A 25062-nucleotide genomic window follows, 5' to 3' on the forward strand; every position below is an offset into this window, starting at 1 on the left:
AAATAACCATCACAGTAGTTTCCTTTGCCCAGCCTTTGGCACTGCCCAGGATGGGCAACGTGGTGCAAAGACATAGAAACACGCAGCCAGCTCACTACTTTCTGATCTAAAAACAGGAATGGAACCCAGAGCAACCACAGCCTCCAGAATGTGAGGGGGGATGGCAGAGGGCACAGATTCGGAAAAAGCGAAGTCCAACTTTCATGTGAACCCTATTCCGAGTCTCAGCATAACCCCCAAACTGAGCATCTGCAGGTCAAGCAGCCCAAGGAAAGCAACGAGCTGAACTTTTATTTGAGCTACTCCCCACCTCAGGTGAGACAGAGTTTTCAATTTAAAGCTAGCCAAATTAAATGCCTGCTAAAACACACAAAAAATCAACACTTTGAAGAGAAATGTAACGATCCAGAATCTCCACAGCATAGCTATCCACATCACCCATGACACACTCCAAAATTATTCAACTGGAGAAAACCAGGAAACTATGACCTGACCCATTTTCAAGGGAAAAGACAATCAATAAAGTTCAACCCCAAGCTGACCCAGAAACTGGGAAATATGATGCAAAGACTATAAAGTGGCTTTTCTAACTATGACTATGTGATAAAGAACAGTACATTCATAATGTATGAAAAAATAGAAATTCTCAACAGAGAAAGCGAGTATGAACGCTTAAAATAAATACTGGGGGGGCACCTGGGTGGCGCAGTCGGTTAAGCGTCCGACTTCAGCCAGGTCACGATCTCACGGTCCGTGAGTTTGAGCCCCGCGTCGGGCTCTGGGCTGATGGCTCGGAGCCTGGAGCCTGTTTCCCTCCCTCTCTCTCTGTCCCTCCCCCGTTCATGCTCTGTCTCTCTCTGTCCCAAAAATAAAATAAACGTTGAAAAAACAATTTAAAAAAATAAATAAATAAATAAAAAAAATAAATACTGGGGGTGCCTGGGTGGATCAGTCAGTTGAGTGTCTGACTCTCGATTTGGGCTCAGGTCATGATCCCAGGGTGGCGGGATCGAGCCCCACCTCGGGCTCTATGCTTAAGCTTCTCTCTCCTGCTGCCTCTCTCTCCCACTCGTGTGCATACTCTCCCTCTCTCTTAAAAAAAAAAAAAAAGAAAGATAAACACTGAAATAAGAGTGCTTATCTTTGGCAAACGAAATGGAATTTAGAGAACACGGTGTTTCGGCAGTCGATCATTGATTACAGAGAAAAATACACGACCACAACAAAAGCTGTCACTTAACTAAGCATTAGTGACTAACATCCAATAAGTCTCTGTATTTCTGATTTTTCAAATCTATTAATCACAGCACAGTAAGAATGTTCTCACATGCATTGACCTAGACGGCAGGAAGAGTGAAAAAAAGGAAAATCTTACCCCAGAGGCCACTTTCTTAACAAAATATGAATAATGGAAGATAAATGCTATTATAATTCACTATGAAGGCAGTTATTTAATTCTATTCCCCATGAGACAAGCTAGCAGAATATATAGAAGAGTGTCTATAAATACTTTTGAGGGAGGGTTGGCCTTCCATTTTACAACAGATTTCTTAGATATAGGAGACCAGATATCCCTAGGACCATGCTACAGTTCTGTCGAAAGCCACAGAATTGCTTTGGATGCTGCCAGTCAGCTTACCATTTCTTCAACGTAAGGGTAAAGCATGTCTCCAAAGTATTCTGTAGCTTCAATTGGAAGCTGTGCTGGCAGATTGTCAATGGAACACATCAGAATCCCCGAGCCTTCGACACTAGGAGAAGCGAGATGCTTTATTCAGATGTATACAGTGTTATCTGTAAGCTCTAACTTTCCCAGATGCCTAAACCATTGCATTTGTGTCATAATAATTTAAAGCTGGGTATCAAAGTGTGTAAGAAAAGAAACAAGACTTTTCAACCAAAACCTCCCTTCTTCAGCCACCCATCTCCCATTTAAATATAGTATGCATGTATTTAAGTGTTTGAATTTGCATGTTGTTGTTTTTTTTACCAAATTTTTTAATATGTTTGAGCATATCTCTGGTATTTGCATAGCCTTCATAAAAATGTAAAATACTGAATACTTTAAACTACTATACCAAGGTAAGTAAGTGATGTATTATTATGTGTCTCTTATCATCTGCAGCCCCAGCAAACTTACCTGTCATGAATAATATGCTGGTCTGCATCATACATACAAAAGGGATGTTCTATCGTTGTACATTCAGTCATAAACTCTATAGATCCTCCTGTGTCAGCTGAAATGTCACATATTGCCACAAGTCTGAAAATAACATCAACACTCAGATGAAAGTGTGGAATTCTCAACAAGATTAAAAATGAATAGAAGTGAAAGGTGCTTGGAACAACTTTCAGTGTGGATGCCAAATATTTCCTGGGTTCTTCAGCTTTTTTCCCTACACTTCACTATTCAGGACACTGTATCCTTCTAGGATATAGACAGTCTTCCCAAGATGAGTTTTAGTCTCCACACACAAAAATAAGGAGAAACAGAGGGGGAGGAGAAAAAATCAAAGTGGAAAACCCCTTCCCTAGAGAAATCACAGCAAACAGCCTAGTTAAAGTTAACCTATTTAGCCAGCTCTAAATAACTTATGAATATTTGATGACACTGTCTGCACCCTGCTTAGTGGCACAAGGTTTGTTCTGAGGGGGACTTTGCATGACCAATGATTACAGAACACACAGATACATTGTTCTTCATATAAGGTGAAGTCAGTGTGCCCCTCGGAAGGTTTGGAATTGTAGGTAACTTTTGGTACAGTGGGGATGAGTCTGTGCTTACAGAGCTACTACGGAATTTTCCATGTTAATACAGGGAAACCTCTAGAATTAAGAACAAAAGCCTCAGCCCAGCTTTTGAAATCCTTTAGTGGTTGACCAAAAATTCCCTGCCCAGTCTCCAACTACCACTTGCCTTTATAAACCCTGCACTAGAGCTAATGTCTTAACTTGCTGTGCCTTAAATTGTGCTTTGGTGGTTCCGTATTTATCAGGCACCAATCCTATCACTTGAAATTCTCTTTCCCCTCAGTCCTCCCTTTCAAGCCTTGCTGAGCCCAGCGTTCCCAGTTTCTTCTCAATTCTTGTGCTATTTATTGTTCCTAGTATTCTCTTGACATTTACTTCTTGCCAGCTACATGCCTAAGGGTAGCAACCATATATTTTCTCTGTCCTTTAGCTTAGCAGAGTGCAAGGCAGGTGAAGCGTTCACAAATATTTATTGATTAATTATATACTCAACATTTAATAATTATTTGAATGCAAATTACATGTCAGGCAACGTACTGGGTACTTGAAGCCAAGATAAATAGGGCCGCTATCCTTAAGGAGATTAAATTTTAATAGGAGGGAGAAAAATCATAAACACAGGAAAATAAATGATCGTGAGTTTCAGAGAAAAAAAAAAAGTAACAGACTAGAGAGAGACGGGGCTGGGGACGCAGATCTTTCTGAGGTTACTTTTGAGCTTCGTGTGGAGTTAAGGGAAGAGAGTTTCAAGAGGGAAGGAAGGTTAACTGTCAAATGCTGCCAAGAGATCAAGTAAGATAAAGCAGACAACTAGTCATTAATGGTCAAGTCTGGTGATACACGAATCTCCTATAATGATACCGTAACTAGTGGGTCCAGCTGCTACAAACTGCCATCATTACTGAAGGGAAGTCCTTACTTGTGTGGTAATGCGGGGCAGCCTTCCACACCAGCAACCGAGGACTTGCCGGGAACCAAGAGGCTCTGGACATCTTGGCGAGTTAGTAATCGAGGGGTGTTTTGTTCCCAGTAGATTCCATTAATTAAACAAGTTGTATAGGGCGCAATCTGTAAAGCAAGTGCCAAGTTCAACAAGACAGGCAATAGCGAATTTCAACGAAGTAGGCTGAAAGAGAACTATCAGTAAAGTTCATGAGAAATAATTTATGTTATTTCTAACTGACTTTGTTATTTGCCAGGTCGTTGGTAGCTTTGTGAGGTGAAGACAATAAATACCCACCCAGAATTATTCCATGATAGAGAAATATGTGAACATAAATACATTAATATTTCTGTTCTCTAATGTAATGCATGGCCAAGAAAAAGGAAAGGACAGAATCAAGCGACCTAGCACTCTATTTCCAGCTCAACCACCAGGAGTGTGATCTACATCACACTACCTCAACTTCTCTAGGCTCTATTTTCCTTACCTGCCAGATGGGGATAATACGTACCCCATTCCTCAAAGGAATGCTGTAAAGATTAAATCAGATAACATCTGTAAGCTCCATGGACGAATGTACTACATGCATACATACATGGTAACTAGGTCATTATAAGTTTTAGGATGCGTCCAATCACCAACACTTCTGTGATTGGGGAAAAGAGGAGGGATGTAAATTTACTAGGTTTTTAATTTTTCAGTCTGAAACTAGTTTCATAATTTTTGCTTCTCAAAAATCTCAGGCATTCTCAAGCTACAGGTAAGAGTTATTCTCTATAGCATGCTCTATATGCTAGAACAGCTAAATTTCATACCAGAATCTAGAATCTTGTTACTCAAACATACTTAAAGTTATTTAAAACATTTCTTTCCACAATAAATGCACTTTTTGTTTGGTTTATTTTTTTGTTTTTTTTTTTTTTTTTTGGTTTATTTTGAGGAGGACTTTGCATGACCACTGAGTACAGAACACACAAATACATTGTTCTTCTTAGAAGATGAGGCCAGCGTGTCTCCATCAGAAGGTTTTGAATTGTACGTAACTTTTTGTACAGTGGGGATGGGTCTTTGCTTATGTAGCTGTTTCACCCTAGTCCCCTGTAACCAATGCCATGCCTCAAGATAGCTGGCTGAGGTTATGAGTGCAATTTGTGACAATAGGTGGGATAAACCTAGGTTGAGATGAAACCTCATAGACATTGTGTTTTGCCAACAGTACTAACTAGTCCAAGATAAATACAGAAAACAACACCCCATGGGAAATGGTTTAGAGTTATTGGGCATGTGCAGACCTGAAGTGGAAACAGAGACAGCGAAGCAAAGAACATATCCAGCAAAACCACTTAAGCAAAGGCCACTCCAAACATCAATAAAAGCCAACAACCCTTAAGGCCAACCCAAAGGACTCACGAGTCATTATGGGGAACTGAAAAACAATATATACATTCATAATTTTTCTCCTTGAAAACAACCTAACAATAGTGTGTTATGAGCAACCAACACAGAAGCAGAGTGTGATACTCACATCAGTATTAAAACGACTTATGTAGCGCTCAGGATATTTGTCATACTCTACAGGATCATACACACCATCTGTTTTCCTGACAAGATGATGATGGCGACTTAACACCGTCCCATAGACTTTTCTCAGGTCTTGCAGAAGAGAAAGAAATGAGTAAAGTAGGTGACAAATGATAAAGGTTTATGGTGATAAAATATGGTAACACAGAAACTGTTAAAAACAGTAAAAGATACATGCAGTCATCCTCCTCCCCCTTACCTCCATTTTGGGAAACTTCTTTTAATTCGTGTGGCTCCACATATTCACAAGGTAACTCATTGAAGATTTCTTGGGCTCCCTATAAATAATGCATGAGTACAAATCTAAAAATCAATAGGACAAAAGCCAACATGGTTTCCCGCAAGGATCCCAATTCGCTTTCCCCACAATTACACAGCTCCACTTGTCCTGCCCTACAGCGAGGATTGCAACCCAGAAGTACAGGTAAGCTTCTGGCACACAGCCTACAAACCAGTTTTTATTTATTTTATTAATGAAACAGCATTAATTGGAAGGAGCTTTACTTTTACTTTTTTTTATTTAAGTTACCCAGAGGAGACACAAGGGTGCTTAGAAATGAAAACATAACAAAATATTCCTATTTACATTTGCTCCACTGCAGAATTATTTCAAGTGAGGAATTATATTTCCTATGGAAAAAAATTAGATGGCTATCTCACAGTATAATACAAATAGTGATGTCCTGTTTGTAAAATATTTTCATTGAAAGATCTCTTTTACAATTACAAGTTTCTCTGGGGGATCACAAATGTCTTCTCAAAACCACCCCAAAAGGAAGAAAGTATGAATTACAATCCTAAATTAGGCTTTCTAAAATCTTACTGGCAAAACCCCAAGTCATTTAAAAAAGTTTACATCCTGTGGTCAATTCCAAACTTTTGGACAACCCAGTGACGAAGGTAAAACAGACCTCTCTAAGAACAAACCTTTATACCATTAACAATGACTTATCCCTTTAAAAAGAAAAAGCATTCAAAACCCCTGACAGCTTGGAGTCAACCAAGAGCAAAGAAAATGAGTTTGGACCATCACTGCTCTCTTACTGTGGGAAAAGCACATAGGTAAGAAAAGTACCAAAAACAGAATGTCCACTCATCCAAAAAGCAGGGCTCTAAAATATCCCTAAAATCCTCACATCCTTTGGGTTAGTTTCAGAGTTTTGACTGCTTTACAGAAAGCAGATGTTCTTAGAAGTATCTGAGAAGTTACCTTAGATACATTACCAGTCCCTGTGAACACAAATGTCAAGGGCCCTATCGACTTTGGCATCAAACCCAGAGATATTTCATAGCCGGCATCGCGGATGGCTTGCACAGCCTGACTGCTGTTCCTGTAGTTATGAGCCATGCCAATGTGCTGAAAGCAAGCACACACGAATTCAAATTAGTCTACATCCTGAGACATTTACCTGTTCTTAAAGTGTGATATGTATTTTCAAAATGATAAACAAAATACACATCTCACCATAAAAGGTGTGTGATGTCCCAAAGCAAGGAGCCTTAACCCCATTCCATGTAAAATGTTGATCATCCCTATTGCAGAATCAGACCAACAGAAAAACCATTAGTCGGGAGGAGCTGAAGCTGTTTTCTCTGACCATTCTCCAACCTGCTCGGTGCTCTGAGGAAGCACAGACCACAGCATCTCAGATTTGGAAGGGGTCCCGGTGGTCACCTTATCCATCCCCTCAATTTGCGGCCATCAAAAGTACTATCTCAGCTGCATCTCTCTATCTATCCCTTCCACTTTCAATCTGCCAAAATGGAAAGAGTGTCCGTCTTCTTCTCTAAGGTTAATCTCTCCACCTTTGCTCCAGATCCCATCTCTTCCCATTCCTTCTCTAAGGAATTCACTCTTGAATTATTATTTCTTTCACTATCCCTCCCTATTAGTTCACTCTTATCAACATTTAAAGACACTTACATTCCTCTTGAACCAAAACTAATGAACAAGCAAAACGAGGTCACCCTTGGCCCTACCTGTGACCGCTGTCAGCAATTTTAGTGACCTAAATAGTTAATTAAACTCGGGGGACAATTGTCAGATCTTGACTTACTTGTCAGAGATATTTGGCAACATGGAATCCCTCTTTATTAGAACCCTCTCTTCCCTTAGCATCTCTGACTTGAAAACTTTCCTCCCACATCTGTAGGTGCCTCTTTCCCTGCCCATTTCTTTTAAACTAGTGTCCCCTGCCCTTTCTTTATGCCTTAATCAGCCTCAGGATTCTGTCCAGGGCCTTATTCTCTTCAATCTCTCCTTTTTTTTCCTTAGCTAATCTCATCCAGTCCTAAATTTCAAGTACTCTGTATGCTGCTGACCCCAAGTCTGTATCTCTAACACAGACATTTCACTTCAAGAACTAATCAACTACCTCGTGGATTTTTCAATTTGGATTCAAACAACGAAAACTCAGCATACCCATAGCAAAGACCTCATCATCCATTCTCCCCTTCTTTTTAGGAACATAACTTGCCCTCTCTGTATCCCTTTGAAATGTTCTTTGGTCTTTTTTCTTAAGTCAACTTTTAAAAGAGTAATTTGTATTCAATAAAACACACCAATTTAAAATGTATCATTTGATAACTGTGAACATATGTACACACCCATATTATCACTGACCTAATCAAGATATAGAATATTTCCAACACCCCATTCAGTCCTCTCCAACCCTTTGCCCCAGAAAACCACTGACCTCATTTCTCTCTGTAGAGAATAGTTACTTCTACAGTTTCATATAAATGAAATTATAAGTATATACTCTTTTTTGTGTGTCTGCTTTGACTCAGCATAATGTTTTTGAGATTCATACATAATTGAGTGTATTAGTAGTTGACTTCTTTTTATTGATGAAGGAGTTTTCTATTTTATGGATATATCACAATTTATTTAACCTTTCCTCTGCTGGTGGACATTTGGATTGTCTCTCGGCTATTATGAACGAAGCTACTAGAAATAAGTATTTACAAAAAAAATTATTCATTTCTCTTGATAAATGCCTATGATTAGAATTTCTTTTGTACATTGATATTCAAGTTTTTTATTTCTTCTTGAGTTGGATTTGGTAATTTCTGTCCTTCAGGGATTTGTCTATTTGACCAACATTGTCAAATTTATTGGCCTATTCATAATATTTTCTTACCCTTTTAATGTCTATAGGATGTATAGTGATGACCCCTCCTGTATTCCTAATATTGGTAAATTGTAGCTTCACTCTCTTTCTCTATTTTTTTTAATCAGTCTAGCTGGAGGCCTAACAATTTTATTGATTTGTTTAAAAATAACTAGCTTTAGATTTCACTGATTTCCCCTCTTATCTTTATTATTCTTTTCCTTGTATTTGCTTTGGGTTTAATTACTTCTTCATTTTCTTGCTTTGTAAGATGGAAGTTTAGATCACTAATTTTGACTTTCTTCTTTTCTAATAAAAGCATCAAATGCTAAAAATTTCCTTATAAGCATCATTTTATTTGCACCTCATCAATTTTGGTATGCTGTTTTAAATTTTCATTCAATTCAAAATATTTTCTAATTTGTCCTGTGATTCCTTCTTGACTTATGGGTTATTCAAAAATATATTGCTCATCTTCCAAATATCTAGAAATTTTCTAAATATCTTTCTATTATTATTTCAAAATCGACTTTATTATAGTCAGAGCACATACCTGATGATTTCAAACATTTTATGTTTATTTAGAATTGTTTTGTGACCCAGCATATGGGCCATCTGGGTGAGTACTCAATAACTGTCAATTAGGTTAGGGTGGCTGATGGTGTCTTCCTGTCCTATATCCCCACAACTTTTCTGTCTGCTTGCCTTAACAAGTACGGACCTTCAAGTAGTCTAATCCGATGCATGGTTATAACATAAGGTGATGTTTTCTCAACTAAAGAAGGTTCAAAGTACTAATGGGACAAAAGTCAAGTGTAGTTTCCCCCAAACTGCAGCTCTTATCCTTTCTAAACTGTTCCTCTCTTGGTTCCTACCCCTGTATCTTTTCCCTTCCTTCCCCCCTTTATTCGTCTCCATAATTTCTCATCACCAAACTGACCTCTCCTAGTCTTCCAGACAGAACTACCGGAAAAGCCAGACCCTATTCATAGTTGTTCTCCTTTTCCCTGAGTTTTCTTTTTTAACTTTTGTAATGAAGGTATTTAATGATTTACCTTCTTATTTTATTCCCCTAATATTCATCACCCTTAGGCACACACCCATGTTTATTTTTATTGGGTGGAAATGAACACTTTCATGCCCTTGCCACAGAAAAAAGGAAAACACCTAGTTACACCCCAGGCAAATTCAGAAAGTGAGTGATGTAAAACCCTGGCATACCTACCTGCTACACCTGCCCACTGTCCAAATGCCACTACCCGTATTCCTCTATGATCCACCATTTTCTCATAATCGATCAGTCGGATTTCCTGAAGAAAGAATAAAAGATTTTGACTCAGACCCATCCAGCTTCATATCAATGAGTAAGCACATATGCGAGCAAGTAAATTTTCACATTTCTTTCTCTCATAAAATACGTCTTCACTAGACTTTATAAGCTACCATTAGGTGCACCATGAACTATTTAGAAAATGCTGGGTCACAAACCAATAATAGGTTTATGATTTGAGATGAAAGAATGGTCCTAGCAGGGTGCCTAGTGCTCCTTGATGGTAGTTAATGAAACAGGAAAGGCATCAATTCCTCTCCTAGGCCAGCAGCATCCACGAATATATCTATAGCCCCATTCATCCCCATATCCATCTTTCTAGCCTCAAAGAAAACAAGACCCTCCTAAGGCTAATCTCTGCGAACTGGATCCCAGCTTTTCCCGTGTCCTCCCAGACCACTCTTGAACTTTCTCTTTCTGCATCATCCCTGTGTACACTGCTCCTTCCTACCTAAAAAATAACAACAACCCCTCTCAAGTCCGTACACACAAATCTCTCATTCTTTCTCTCTCTCTCTACCTTCCTTCCTTCCTCCTTCCCTCTTTTCTCTCCCCATCCTTTTACAAATAAGCTTTATTCACAAAGTAGTAGTACATACAGCCTGCTTTTCACTTTCTCAGCTTCACTAAAACCACATTCTTCCCTGTCTTTGGGAACCTTCCCTCTCAGGAATGTCCTATCAATTCATGCTTAAAAGCTATTGACACACTGTAATTATAGAATGCTTTAAACAGCCATTGTATTTCCTTAAATACCTTATGATTTTTACCTACCAAGTGCCTGAATTTCAGAATGTTTAAGATTCATCCAACTCTAAGTAATTGGTTACAAAATGTTGCCAAAAAGCATCCATGCCTATTCTGCTTCTATTAATTCTCTTGTAATGAACAAAAGTTCATATAACAACAAATTTTCTGAAGTACTTTTTAAGTTTACCTACTTAAGTGAAACCTTCCTCTTATAATATTATTTCCATTAATCACTTTTTTGAACTCGTTCTTCAGAACCACTGGCAATTAACTAGCCGAGGTCTAGCATATTTGAAGTTAGTAGGAATGTATGCCATAGGCCTTTACGAAACACGTTTCCTCTATGGCTTTTACTGTTTGTGAAGTCTCCCGTCCTCTGCCTATTCGCAGATTCCAGTCTCGTTTCTAATGCTCTAACATCCTTACCCAGGACCTGGACATTGGCCTTCTCTACCCACACTCACTACCTACCCTCATCCAGTCTCATGTTCTTAGATGCCATCAAGTCTCTGACCACAAAATGTGTCTCAGGAGGAGCCACCCTCCTGAGCTACAAACTCGTATCAACAGCCGTCTCAGTATCTCCTTAAAATTGAATGTCTAAAATCTAAAATCTCCTTAAATGTCTAAGGGACAAATTGGACTCAACGGGCCCTGAACTCAACTCCTGATCCTCCCACCCAAGCCCGCTTCCTCTTGCACTAGCATCATCTCAGTCTGTGGCAACCTTCAAACTGCTCAGGCCAAAACCTTGGACTTCTCTCCGGTTCCGCTTTCTCTCATACTGCACGTTCATTTCACCAGCAACTTCTGCAGGATCTGATCTCTAAAATACACCGAATACTGGTCTGTGTATCACTACCTCCATTTCCACCTCCCTCGTGTGAGCCACTGTCTTTTGTAACCTGGCACCCATACTAATCTAGACTAACAATCTTGCCAATTTTCTCCTTCCACCTCCGATATTATCCACACAGCAAGCTGAATAAGAACTTCAGAGCATGATTTACTCTAACCCTCCGTTCAACCAGACCCTCAGGACTTTGCACTACTCTGCTTTCTGCTTGGAAGTCTCTTCTCCGATGGATAAGACTTAATCCTTCACCTCCTTCAAATTTTTGCTCAATGCCAAATTTGCAGTGAGGCTTTCCCTGATCATCCGATTTAAACTATCACCACCCGCGGTGCCCAGCACCCCTTTTCTCCTTCTGTATCATATTTATCTCCATCACACATATCTCCAAGTGACAGATGAGATGTCTTATTTATATATGTATCATCTGTCTCCTCCCCCTAGAATGTAAGCTCTATAAAGACAGTTACTTTATTGCCATTGCAGTGAACAGTATCAAACACATTGCAGACACTAAGCAAATATTTGTTGAATGAATACTCTATATTTTAAACACCTGATAGTTTTTCCACAGTATTTGTATCTCGAAAATTGATTTTTTTCCTATACGAATGTTAATAAATGTCAAAATAATCCCCAGTCCAGGTTTGGCCCTACAGAGCTGTGCAACCTCAATTGAGTCACTTTGCCTCTCGGGGCTCCATCTGAAAAATGACGGAAGTGGATTATATGATTCCTGAGGCTCTTTTCAGCAATAAAATTCTACTTGGTAATATCTGACCAATTGGCCTTATAGACTGCTAATCGTTTGGGGGGAACAATTCTATCATTCTTTCTGTTTGAAAATACAAAAAGAATGGAGTATGTTTGGTTTCTCTTATTACAGATTCCAAACTTGCACAGCAGAGGAGCCCTAAAAGAAGCAGAGCCGTCCTAGCACTAACTCATAGACCACCTTTCCTACTGAGGTGAATAACATGATGTATTCCCTAGATGCTGAAAGAAAACTGAAACGCCACTTGACATTTAAAAGTAAAAAGAAATGTTGTTTTTATGTTAACATTTATGATTACTGGTCACTAATTACCTTTCTTAGAATCTCATCCAACAAGCCCATATTGGCCTCCTGAGCCTTTATTGTGTGGGAGAAGAATGCGTAAGTCTTCTTAGACATTAATTTTTCCTCCGGGGGTCTTTTAACTCCCAAAATTAGACAAGCTTCAGAAATATCTTCCTGAAGAATGCCACCAGCTTTAACATATTCCTGGGAATGCAGTTTTGGTTAAAAGTTATTTCCCTGATTTTTTGTATTCACATTTTCTTTAATAAGTAAGTGTAGCAATTAAAGGCACAATCTTTTGAAGGCATTGGAACAAATAACAGAACAACTGCTTCTAATATTTTTACTTTCTGGCTAAAAATCAATTTAATACTCTCGACTTTTGTAGCAAAAAAAAAAAAACAATTAGAAAATTTACCACCTATTCTTATTTAAGTCCCGTTAATAGTTTAATCATAACCACTAACACACATGATTTAAAAATACTTGTGAAATGTATAATTTATATCAACAATGCACTGAAACACTAAATGCAAAATAGTAATTTATTACTCAGGTTTTTTTGTTTTTTTTTGTTTTTTGTTTTGTTTTGTTTTTTGAGAGACAGCCTGAGCGGTGTTGGTGAGGACAGAGGGAGAGACAGAGAATCTTAAGCAGCCTCCACACTGGGCATGGACGTCACGGCTGTGAGATCATGACCTAAGTCAAAATGGAGAGTTGGAAATTTAACCAACTGAGCCACCCAGGCACCCCTTACTCAGGTATTTTTAAAAGAAAGACATGTATCTGCAATATTTCCTTTCCTTTCTTTTTTTTTTTTTTTTTTTGGTTCAATTAGTATTTATTACTGCCCTATTCTGTCCAGCGGACTGTGCTACAGACGAGATGATAAGATACACAAAAAGGCAGACAACACCCCTCCTGTAAAGGCACTAACAAAACATGGTAAAAAGAAGTCAGGAGCACAGTAAATGAGACCAAATTCAAAAGAATTATGCACAGCAGAACCTAAGTGATACAGTAGTGTAATGAATACTGAGATAATTCCTGGGTGAGACTACCAAGGAAATACGCAAACTTAAAGTAATCTTGAAGCCTAGGTAGGATTTGGAAAGATGGAGGTGGGCAATGCAACATGGTAATATCAGTAAGGGGCACTGAAGGAATACATACAAATTTGCAGCCTGGGAAATAAGGAGATATTAAGGGCATAGTGGGTAAAACAATTTGGAAAAGTAAACTAAGTATTATCATGGTGAATATGATCTTTATGGGATAAAAAAATCATCATCATTTATTAATAAATTAGTACATGCTTTAACTGAGTTCTTTTCATGAATTATCTCACTTAATTTTCATAAAGCTCCCGTGAGGTGGGTGCTATTATTGTGGCCATTTTATCAATGGGAAACCTGAGGTTTACACATTCAACTGAGATTGAATAGTTAGTACATGGAGGCAATAGACAGTCATTTCAGATTTCTAAACAAAAGGAGCAGCATGATCCAGGCAGAATTAAAAGAGCATCAAAAATGGCCGTTGAATAAAAAGAAGATGAATCTAGTTAGGAATCTACTTCAAAGGAAGCTATAAGAAAGACACTACAAGAATGAACATATAATTCATACCTTGTTTCTTTGAAAATAATCTATTTACCCATTTATAGCAGACTGGTTAAATAAATCACAATAAATCATGGAGTAATTACAACAGAATAATTATAGCAGAGCCGTTAAACAGAATGAAGCAGATCTCCATGAACAGACATGGAGTGAGTGTCAGGGTATGTTGTCGACTAAACAAATAAGGTGCAATACAGTATGTATAGTATACAACCTTCTATATAAGAATACACACGCGCGCGCGCGCGTGCGCGCACACACACGCGCACGCACGTACATTTTCGCAAACAGAAATATAGAAATAATAGATGAGAAATGACAATAGTAACCTATGCAGTGGGTGGGAAGAGGATCTAAGGGATTAAGATAAGAGGAAGACTTCTCTGCAGCACATCACTGTACATCATTTTCACCTTTGAAACTTGTAAATGTTTCACTTATTTTAAAAATATAATTAAATCAAAAAGGATATTAAAGCAACTGTTAAAATGTATAGAAAAAACACAAATAAATCCAGCTGTATATCACAACGATGGTGTAACTACACATTGTATAATTCACATAACTTGAATACAGCACTCTGAATATTTGTTCTGAGATGTATTCTAAAACAAAAAATAATTTTCAACTAAAAAAATTAAACTCCATTTAATAGGTTTTTTTTTTATTGAGTTAGAAGTGACAGGGGCGCCTGGGTGGCTCAGTCGGTTGAGCGCCGACTTCGGCTCAGGTCACGATCTCGCGGTCCGTGAGTTCGAGCCCCACATCGGGCCCCCTTTTATACAAAAAAAAAAAAAAAAAAAAAAAAGAAGTGACATACAACATTATATTAGTTTCGGGTGTATAACATAATAATCGATATTTTTACGTATTGCAAAATGATCAGCACAATAAGTCTTGTTAACATCCATCACTATGCATAGTTACAGAATTTTTTTCTTGTGATGAGAACTGTTAAGATCTACTCCCCTAGCATTAATAGGTTTATCCTTAGTTGTAATATTAGTATTGTGATTCCAAAACTATTTTATGTATAATATAGGATAGAGCAAAAGACATGCATTAATGTTATAAAGAATTAAAATTTTCACTGCTGGAGAAAACATACAAATATAAAATTTTAAAGGTAAGAAAAACCTGCACTGTTAAAATTTTTAATGGAAATACCAGTATTAACTCATGATTAAATAATATATATGTATATGTATATTATATATGTATGTATGTATTATATGTATGTTATGTGTATATATATGTGTATGGGTATGTGTAATCTGTGTATTTCTTAGTTTGTCCACTAAAGGGGCTAAGAACGACACTATCCCGGTAAAAATAAGCACACCTAACACAAGATATCAGATCTTGGTTTCTATATACTAAAAGAAATCAGGGTTCCCTGATGAAATGGCTAATCCCAGGTGTGGGGCAAAAAAGCACAAGGTGAGGCTAAGACCATATGTTGCTGCAGGAAACAAGAAAGCTCAAAAATAAATGGATTCATGTCCAAAGACATAGGAGCACCCTTAAAGAGACCCTCTATCTCAAATTTGGGATAATTTGGACATTTAAGAAAATGGTTAATAGATTATCATCAAGGGAAAAGGCTCATACACCCATAATGATACTCGAAAGAGCAAAAGAGAAAAGAAAAACTAAAGGAAATCTGTTTTCTGCAGAAGAATATCAGCAAATAACTTAGAAGAGTGATAAAATTAGAAAATCATCATTTTGCAAGCTTCCACGGGAAAAAATGATTCAGGCAAAGATTATCAATGGATGCTAACTAACATCTTTAGCAAAAGGTGGTTGAGACACAAGCAGGAGATTCACCGGTCTCAAAATATCATCCCACAGATGACTCAGTAATTACAAAGGGAAAAAGGTACTTATACAATGGAGAGATCTGATGGTAACCACCTCCGCCAAGTGACCACAAATTTCTAACCTTGGGACAACCTGATATATTGTGTCTCTGATGTGATCCAATGGGAAGAACATAGATCACTTATATCACATTTATATCAAAAGTGTTTAACCTGAATGTAAACACCAGAATAAAAACAAGACTAATTACAACCAGAAGTAGATTATTCTACAAGTCAACTAGCCTGGACTCTTCAAAAAGAGTCCATACCACAAATCAAACAGGTGTGCTGTTCTAGATTAAAAGAACTAAAGAGACATAACAATGAATGCAATGAACCTTGATTAAGCCTCAATTAAAATTAAAAAAAAATAGGGATGCCTGGGTGGCTCAGTCGCTTGAGCACCTGACTTGGGCTCAGGTCATGATCTCCTGGTTCCTGAGGTCCAGCCCCACATCAGGCTCTCTGCTGACAGCTCAGAGCCTGGAGCCTGCTTCGGATTCTGTGTCTCCCTCTCTCTCTGCCCCTCCCCCGCTGGTGCTCTGTCTCTCTCTGCCTCTCAAAAATAAAGAAACATAAGAAAAGAATTTTTAATAAAAATTTAAAAAAATCATGAAGACCATTGAGACAATGGGGAATTTGAGATGGGCTATGTGAAATGGTATTATGGAATTATTAATTTCTTACGTATGATGGCTATGTAGGAAAGTGATTTATTCCGAGGCAAGGCAGTTTTTTATTGACCTTAGTCTCCCCAGTCCCAGAACTAGGGTCACACCTGGAGACATGACTATAGGACAGCACCTCCTTCGAAAGGCAATCCCTCCACCCCTCAGCTGGAGAAAGCATGCAATGGAGTGAAAATAATACTTATTGACTGAATACTGGACCCAAGGAAAAATTCTGAAAGAGAAAGGAATACTGTCATGTGGCATTTACATGACACTAGCAAACATTTTATTTTTACTCTGATGCTCCTTCATTGAAAAAATTGGAAATGTTTACCTTGTCGTGAATGGCCCGCCGATTGGAAGGCTGTATTAAGACTTTGTACCCCAGGTTGGTGATCCCTTTGATGTGCCGGGGGGCCAGGGGTGCCCTCCGCTCCCAGGCGTTCACATCCTCCCGCCTCAGGGCCATCACAGCCTTGTGGTGAAGCCCTTTGTACAAGCTGAGCCCTAGCCTGCCCAGTTTGGTCCTTTGTACTCGTAGCATCTTGAAACCTGGTGACTGAAAAGACACCATAAGAGAATAGCGCAATAAAAGGCAGGAGGGCTCACAGATCAGTTCTGGTCTCCTGAGAAATCTGCTGTAAAATCCAACCAACTCAGATGGAACAGATACAAGAGAGAGGAGGAGAACCCTAGATGATAAAAAGTGCTCCTTTACTCAACAAACCCAAATTTCCACCAGTGAGTTTATTTATTTCCAAAATAAGAAAGTACTGAGCAAATTATAGGGCACTAACCAGTATCTGCTAAGCCAAAACCGTTCTTTATACACAATAAAACCTTGGCTGGAGAGCAGAATTCGTTTCAGAAACGTGCTTATAATCCAAAGCACGTGTATATCAAAGCAAATTTCCCCATAAAAAATAAAGGAACCTCAGATGATTTGCTCCACAATCCAAAAACACTCATTAAAAAATGATTACAATACTGTAATATAGTACAAAATAATAAGGAAAATACAAAATATAAAGAAAAATAAACAAATTAACCTGCACTTACCTTTGAAAACTTCCGCATCTGGTGTGAGGGAGACAAGAGAGAGGAGGGTTACTGTGTAGGACAACTTTCACTATCACTAAGGGAATCACTGCTATCTGTTAGCTCAATGGAATCTTTTTCTTTACATGCAGCTTTAACGAGGAACCTATCCGATGACACTTGCTTTTGCCTTCTTTTGAGGATTTCGCGGAAATGGGACATTGCTTTGTTAAACAGGTGCATAGCTCTCACTGCTACAGTCTTATGGGAGTGCTTCTTTCCTACAAAGTTTTGCACTCTTTCCCACATTTTACACACCTCCCTAATCTCACTCGAAGTGACGGATTCCTCTGCCTTTTTCTCTTCCTCCTCTGCAGATGAGATGCAGATGTTAGATTTATAAAATCTTGCAATTTCAGCCACTTGCATACCTCATTCACACTTCGCGATGATTTCCTTCTTAACGTCCACTGTAATCATCTCCTTCTTATTGCCTTTCTTTTCAACTTTTTCTGCATGGGGCTATTGTATAAGCTCACACGGATATTGACTACAGTACAGTATTAATAAACTCTTGTCATATACTGTATTTAATGTAACTGGCAATAAGGCAGCAAAGGAAAGGGTCTCTATCTGCAGGCAGCCTGACCTAGAATGGAGCAAAGCACTCCCAAGCTTACTCTTGTATGGAAAAGCAAACGACTGCCTATAGGTGCTTTGAAGTGACAAAACTACACTAGTGCCAGTTGTGGGCACCTTCCAATGTTCTGGAAAATCACTGATTTCTGCCAAACACTGTGACTTGAGACCGAGCATTCGAGCATGGGGAGAGGGGGGTGATCACCCACAACCCCGCAGCGAAAGAGAGAGAGAGAGAGAGAGAGAGAGAGAGAGTTGTGATCATGTGGCATTTGGTACCGCATACTACTCATATTACAAAACATCATTCTTTTATCAAGTTAGAATTTATAAGAAATGTTTGCTCGTCTTGTGGAACACTCGCAGAACAAGTTACTCGCAATCCAAGGTTTTACTATATATGTTTCATCAATCATGTGTCCAGCACAAAAGTTTTAAGCATGTTAACCTAAAATGCAAGTACAGGAAGATAATTTGTGCCAATTTTGATGGCATAAAGGTTGGAATCCTATAATCATGTGCAGGATTCTTGACAATCCAGCTCCAACCTCTTTCGAGTTTTATCGCTGACCAATCCTTAAACTAGTGCTACTTAAAGTGTGTTTGGAGCCTGTTGTAGGTCAGTGAACTGCTTTTTACAGGTCCTGTATGAGCTATGTAGAAATAGGAAGTAAGGACTTGTAAATCTTAATATCACATGATCATTTTTGCAGTAATTCATTGTTATTGAATTTTATGAAAGTGTTGGTCCTGGCAGATTAGAAATTTAAGACAACAAAACTAACATGTTTCTTCACCATAGCTGTTAAAAGTTTAAGAAGCACTGTCTTAACCCTCCCTGACTCTTTTGTTGCTATAAACATGCTGTTCCCCTTTTCAGGATTTCCTCTTCATACCACTTCCTCCTGCTTTTATATTAAACCCAGACCTATCTCAACCAGTTTTCTAACTGCTATTCCAGATTGCATAATTCCACTCATTTATTCAATCAAGAAATGTTGACGAGAGGCTTACTATGCATCAGCAGAGAGCAAATTTTATATAAAAGCATAAATATCAAACAATACTCTGTTCCTCTTCAAATGGTTACATATACTTGGCAGTCAAATGTCATGTCAGATGACAATTTACTTTCAATGATTTTATGTTTAAGGATGGCATCAAAATATGGGGACTAAATGATGTCACACCTTCTAGAAATTTCCCACCAATCACTGCTGACATAGATCAAAATTCTTATGGAACACATTTCTGTTACATCAGACTGCAATCTCTAAATCAGACTCACTTTGCAGATGGAAGTTTTGTCTAAACAGTGGCGCATACAAGTGCATTTCCTGGGGGCAACTACCTGCCACTTGAGATAGAAAAATTGTAGGTCAACTCACAACACAACAGACTAAAAGAACAAAGCAAACAGCAAGGAGATCAGCTAAGAAGCTTTAGAAAGAAGAGGGGCAGAAAGAAAAACAATGTCCACAGCAAGCAAACACGCTGATGACAGAGCTCAGGCTAACTTTTACTTGGGCCAAAATACTGATGAGCAAAACTGCCATATATTCTATCTAATTTTTGGTTTATTCATAGTTGTGTTTTTAAAAGAGATTGTATTAGACCCAAACCCAAGCCCGAGCCCACAACACTTCTTCTCCCCAAAACAAAGGGAAACCTGCAACTCTCATAGAACTAAAGTCCCTATGTTCTTAAATAAAACCAATTCCAAAGACAAGTGAGGTTTGTTGAACACACAGATGAGCCCAGAAATGGTCCCATCTTCTGAGCAGGGGGTCTATTTCACACACCATAGGTGACCAAACGAACCTGCATCCACTATTCTTAGTAGCAATTCCTGGAGCCAATATGAGGGAACACATTCAGATAAGTTAGTCTCTCTCCTCGTCCCAAACTTGATTTATAATCGCAGCCTCCTCTCACTCAGTGACCATCCCACCCCTTCCTCCCCACCTCCCTTGTCTGGGGTGGGGGATACAGTGTAGGAGGAGTCACGGACACACACACACATGTGTTTGCAAAGGCAGAACTTTCCGTGCAGGCTAGAAAAGGAAAGGAGCAGGGAGTGACACTCTGAAGTTGATTTGGGAAGCTGCTTTCACTTTCACTTCTTCTAGGGAATTCTCAACTCATAATTTCTGTACCTTTGCTTTTCAATAAATGCAACAGTAGTTAGCAATGATTTAGCATTATGTACCAAGCACTATGCTGAGCTCTTTATAGACATTATTTCATTTCCCCCTTGCAAAAATCTTAATGATTAGATAACTGTTATTATCTCTATTTTACAGATGAAAAACTGAACTGGAGTCCGACTAGAGTTGTTGCTTTTAAGCAGAAGCAGGATTCCCGGGTTAATATTTAATACTTGGGATTTTCTCTTTGTCAAAGCCTGCAGATCCACACCATGTAGGTCTGATGCATGCTACTGCTGCCAGCTCGTTTCAGAAATAAAAGAGATCCATATGGCATCGACTTTACTAGAGTAAATGATCAGTTCTCCCCTCCAGGATGGGGTGCTTCTGTGGATCCCTTTCCCATGTGCCACCGAAAACCCTTCCTGAGTCACTGCCAAGGTAAATTTTAGGTTTCTGGGTGCTTGGAAAAAAAAAAAAGATTCAATTATAGCAGGTATTACTGTGTTAGTAATTGCTTGAACCTTGAAATTGGGTCTCAACATGAAACTTTCCAGGCCCACCATTCATTTCACCCTAAGGTCATCAAAAAATCTGTAGCAGTGAGGATTTCTTCATTGCTCTTAGGGAGGGCACTGCAGGGTCTGGTGTTTCATGGATATGCCCAGGTGGGCTGTTTTGGATTTCCCTGTCCTGAGTTTTGTGGGCTTTTCCAAGAATAACAGGAAATAAACGTAAGGTGTATTTCTGGCAATGCTTTCAATGCAACGAAGCAGGAAGGCCCCTGGCTTATCTACTGGCTCTAGTGAGTTCACTTGACAGTGCGAGGTGCTAATGACAGCCTGTGGCAGGAGAAAGGAGAATAGGGGAAAGCAAGAAAATGAGAGGAGAAGACAAAGGAAGAGTCAGAAGAATAAGGAGGAGGAACAGGAGAAGAGGAATACGGGGTAGAAAGAGAAGTGTCACATAGGCAGTGGAGGGAAATAAGACTCTTCTCCTGACAATTTCTAAACAGTCTTTCCTTCAACATATGAAAGACCAATGTTCCAAATACCATAAAAATGAAATTTAAAAGATTCTTCTCTTTGTTTTTATAAAATAGGATCTGCACTAAGATAAATGTTTTTACTTACCTAGGATCAATCAGGAATTTGAAATGACTCTAAACACTTATGGGAGTATTATAGTGAATTACACAGACATGTACTGTGATAGGAGGAAGATTAAGTGGCTGGACGTAGCAATAGAACATACTCTGTGATACCAGCTTACTTCTCTTTCCATCTTTCAATGGGGGGAAGACTTAAGAACTTCTTTTAACTTCTAAATTCTCTATCTTTGCAATGTACACATGAGAAAGGGGCAGAGGGAGGACATGCTAAAATGTCCTTAGTATTTTCTAACCTTTTCAAGAGAAGTGAAAAGGAAAATGGTGATTAGATGACAGGATGGATGGATGGATGGATAGATAGATAGATAGATAGATAGATAGACAGACAGGGCAAGCCTGGCATTCCATACATATCCCACCATTTTCTTTCAGTTACTATGAAATAAAAGATCATCATCCTAAATCACATGAATGAACCAAAGAAGATTTTGTGAGATGTATTCATAGAAAATTATATCTGACAAAAAGCCACCTACAAGGGCAGAGAACCACAGCTCCACGGCCAAGAGTCTTGGCCCACACTACATATTTGGTATCCAGACCATAATAATCCTGGAGAGGCCCGAAAGAGTTCCAAATTAATAGAACACCTGGTGATGGCCTAGAACTAATCCAAATACCTCCCAACCCCAAGGCTTGCTAGAACTAGGCTTGGGCATGCAACAACACCATCCTCCATACTTTCACTTCCCCTTGCGTAGGTACACTCTTATCATGCTTCCACACGAAACCTTTTCTAAAACTGTTAACGCTATGTTAACAAACAAACGAACAAACAAACAAAAAACAGTAGACTTGGGGCAGGGGGAATCTAATATTAATTAATCTGGTCTAGGAATATTCATGTTTTCAAGCAGCTTCTCAAAGTCATCCAAAGATCTAAGATCCATGACTCTTCTGGTCTTTAGCCCACAAATTTAGTATCATTGAGATGGAATGCAAAGTTCATTTTAAGTTGGACTCTAATCCAAAATGTTTATCTGCTTGTCTGTCTCTTTGCTAAACTGTAAATGCTTACTCTGTGATCTTGGTACATAACTTAACCTATTTGTGTCTCATCTGCAAAATGGATTCGTATTGATATCTACATCTCAGGGCTATTGTGAAGTTTATCTGAACTCATATGAGTAAAATACTGAGAACCGTCTCGCATGCTGTTAACACTCAATAAATGTCAAGAACAGAAAAAGGCTCCAGGCCTGCTTCCTCCTCAAAGGTGAGCACAACCACACCACTCACAGAAAACACTACCTTTCTGTCATCTTTGTCACACTGTAGTGAGGCCTTCACGAAGACTCCACATTGATCCCCCCTCCCTTCTTTACATTTTTCAAGGAAAACAAAACAGAGCCCAGTAAGCCCTCTCTTCACTCTGCAGGCATGGGTGTTCAAGATAAATAATTTAAATACAGCATTTCATTAAATTTATGATCGATTTTTTTCACATTTTAGCATCCCTGAAAGAGGAATGCATTTTACAATTGATAGCATCTTAGATTAGATAAAAAGGGTAATAATGTTGTTATTTCCCATGTGAAATATACCATTTCTGTGATTCCATTAATTCCATAGAATTTTTTTTGTGATCTTACCAAGGAAATTTGCCACTGTTTGCAATGTTGTTTCTATGAGACAATTAACAAGATAATATTTCGAAAAATGTAAACTTTTGTTAAATGGGCACTGCGTACATACCGAAGATCACTTCCAAAATCCTGAGCCAAGGTCTGTTAAGGCTTACATAAAGTCTTATTTGGGGGTGGGAGGGAGGACTCCATCGCAAATAAATCAAAGTTCTGATGATGTCACCAGTAACAAGTGAGATTGACAACAAATACGATTGTCTGGAGAACGGGAATGTCACTAGGGAAAGTTGGCCTAGATCTTTGTCCTCCTAACTCACTTCACAGAATGGCCACAAGTGTACAGTGCCAGAAGGTCATGTACCCCTAGATTCACTAATTGTTATGGAGAAAAAGGGGGAGGGCAGCGCAGGTGACAAAGTAGACACAGAGAGAGACATACAGGCATCCATGCAAAGTGCTATTGGTGGCTTTTTTTTTTTTTTTTTTTTTTTTTTTTTTTTTTGCTATCAAGTATGTGAAAGCTACCACCGGGGTCAATACTTGGGTCCCATGAGTAGCTACATCGGCATAATCACAGCTACACCTTACCCACATTCTGATAACTGATGGCCCACAATATCAAAAAATGTTCACCTTTGTTCAGGTTACTGGACACTCGCTCTCCCCTTCCCTTCTTCTCCCACACTTCACCCCACTCCCCTAAAATCAGTGTCTGAAAAGCACATCTCTTCTGGAAGTTGTCAGGGCATTTAGCCCAACTCAATCAAGCAGAGTAGGTAATAAATGGTGGTCTGCCTGCGCTCCTTCCTCGCTTAAGTGGTCACCCTGGACTCACAGCCCACAGGGTCTTGGGAGTTTAACTTTCTCATGCCTTCTAGATCCATTAGAGAGTAGCCTGGGGACGGCAGTTTGCTGAGGGGGCCCTACCTAAAGAGAATGGCCAGCCCAAGATGGTCTGGGTGAGAAGTTTATGATCAGAGTTTGGCTAAGCAGGCCAGAGATGGAAAGGGCAACCGCGCACAAAGAAAGCTGGGGGTAAGGGAGAGGATTGCCCCCCACAGTCTCCATCAACCACACACTGCAGCCAGCCAACCACCTGATAAATAAGCGCAGAGTCGGAAAATTAACAGGGTGTTCCTTCTACAGCTTCAACGCCTATCCTTTACTCCCCAGCAACTCCCTTCCCCCTCCAGAAAGAAGAAGAAGAAGAAGAAGAAGAAGAAGAAGAAGAAGAAAGAAGAATAAAAGAAAGAAAAGAAAAGAAATTCTAATTGCCACCCCTTCCCTTTCCTATTCAGAAATTCCAGTACGGCGCCCACAGCCCTTCCCCGCTCCAAGGGAAACGCTCCCAAGGGAGGCCCAAACACTCGCCACCCTCTCCCTCGCCAGTCCCGGCAACGGCCGGGTTCCGCGGAGTCGCCAGGTCGCCCGCGGCGCAGGGTGGGGGAGGCCGAGCTCGCCCGCCCCTCTCCGAGGACAGTCGGAGCCTCGCCGGCGACCTCCAAGTGCAACTCGCTGGCTGAGCCCAGCCCCTTCGGGCGGCCTCCTCACCTTGTCCTCCCTGCTGTGCCGACCGGTCCTGCCGCCTCCGAGCCCCCAGCTCCGGACTGGGTAGGCTCCGAACTCCCAGCAGAAATTGGGATGGGAGCCGGGAGGAGGAGGTGTTTGCTCAACTTCTGAGGACGTCATGCCTCTTCCTCCCGCAGCCAATCAGCAGCCGCCCTGAGGGAACAACCTTCTGCTTCGCCAATCGGGGGCGCTGCCAGGTGCTAGGTCATGCCCTGCCCCTGCTCCTCCCCGAAAATCCTTCTGCCTTCTAGATCTCTGACCTGCGTGCGTCCTTAGCTGGGGGCATCACGTTCTCCCAGGACTTTGTAACTGTCCGTAGCAAAGGACAGGCGGAGACACTGAAGGACGAAAACAGTCCGGACATTATACACTA

At 39.7% G+C, this 25062-nt stretch overlaps 1 protein-coding gene across 5 annotated transcripts in view; it reads right to left on the minus strand.

Annotated features, from left to right (window-relative positions):
• AASS (aminoadipate-semialdehyde synthase) overlaps positions 1-24765 on the minus strand; it is a 62071-nt gene extending 37306 nt beyond the window's left edge. The window contains exons 1-11 of one of the 5 annotated variants that reach the window (XM_007089181.3): positions 24672-24765; positions 16874-17091; positions 12409-12585; positions 9614-9698; positions 6741-6808; positions 6486-6632; positions 5475-5553; positions 5220-5347; positions 3671-3819; positions 2141-2263; positions 1640-1751 (exon numbers count right to left, since the gene is read on the minus strand). In XM_007089181.3, the coding sequence (XP_007089243.1) occupies positions 1640-1751; positions 2141-2263; positions 3671-3819; positions 5220-5347; positions 5475-5553; positions 6486-6632; positions 6741-6808; positions 9614-9698; positions 12409-12585; positions 16874-17083 (1278 nt within the window). In that variant the 5' untranslated portion in view covers positions 17084-17091; positions 24672-24765. Of the gene's footprint in view, positions 1-1639; positions 1752-2140; positions 2264-3670; positions 3820-5219; positions 5348-5474; positions 5554-6485; positions 6633-6740; positions 6809-9613; positions 9699-12408; positions 12586-16873; positions 17552-23229 lie in introns of those variants that run through there. The other 4 variants (XM_007089180.3, XM_042970826.1, XM_042970808.1 and 1 more) reach the window with 4 other exon arrangements.
• Positions 24766-25062: the final 297 nt, after the last annotated feature.

This window comes from Panthera tigris, chromosome A2, assembly GCF_018350195.1.
Source record: "Panthera tigris isolate Pti1 chromosome A2, P.tigris_Pti1_mat1.1, whole genome shotgun sequence".
NCBI lineage: Eukaryota > Metazoa > Chordata > Mammalia > Carnivora > Felidae > Panthera > Panthera tigris.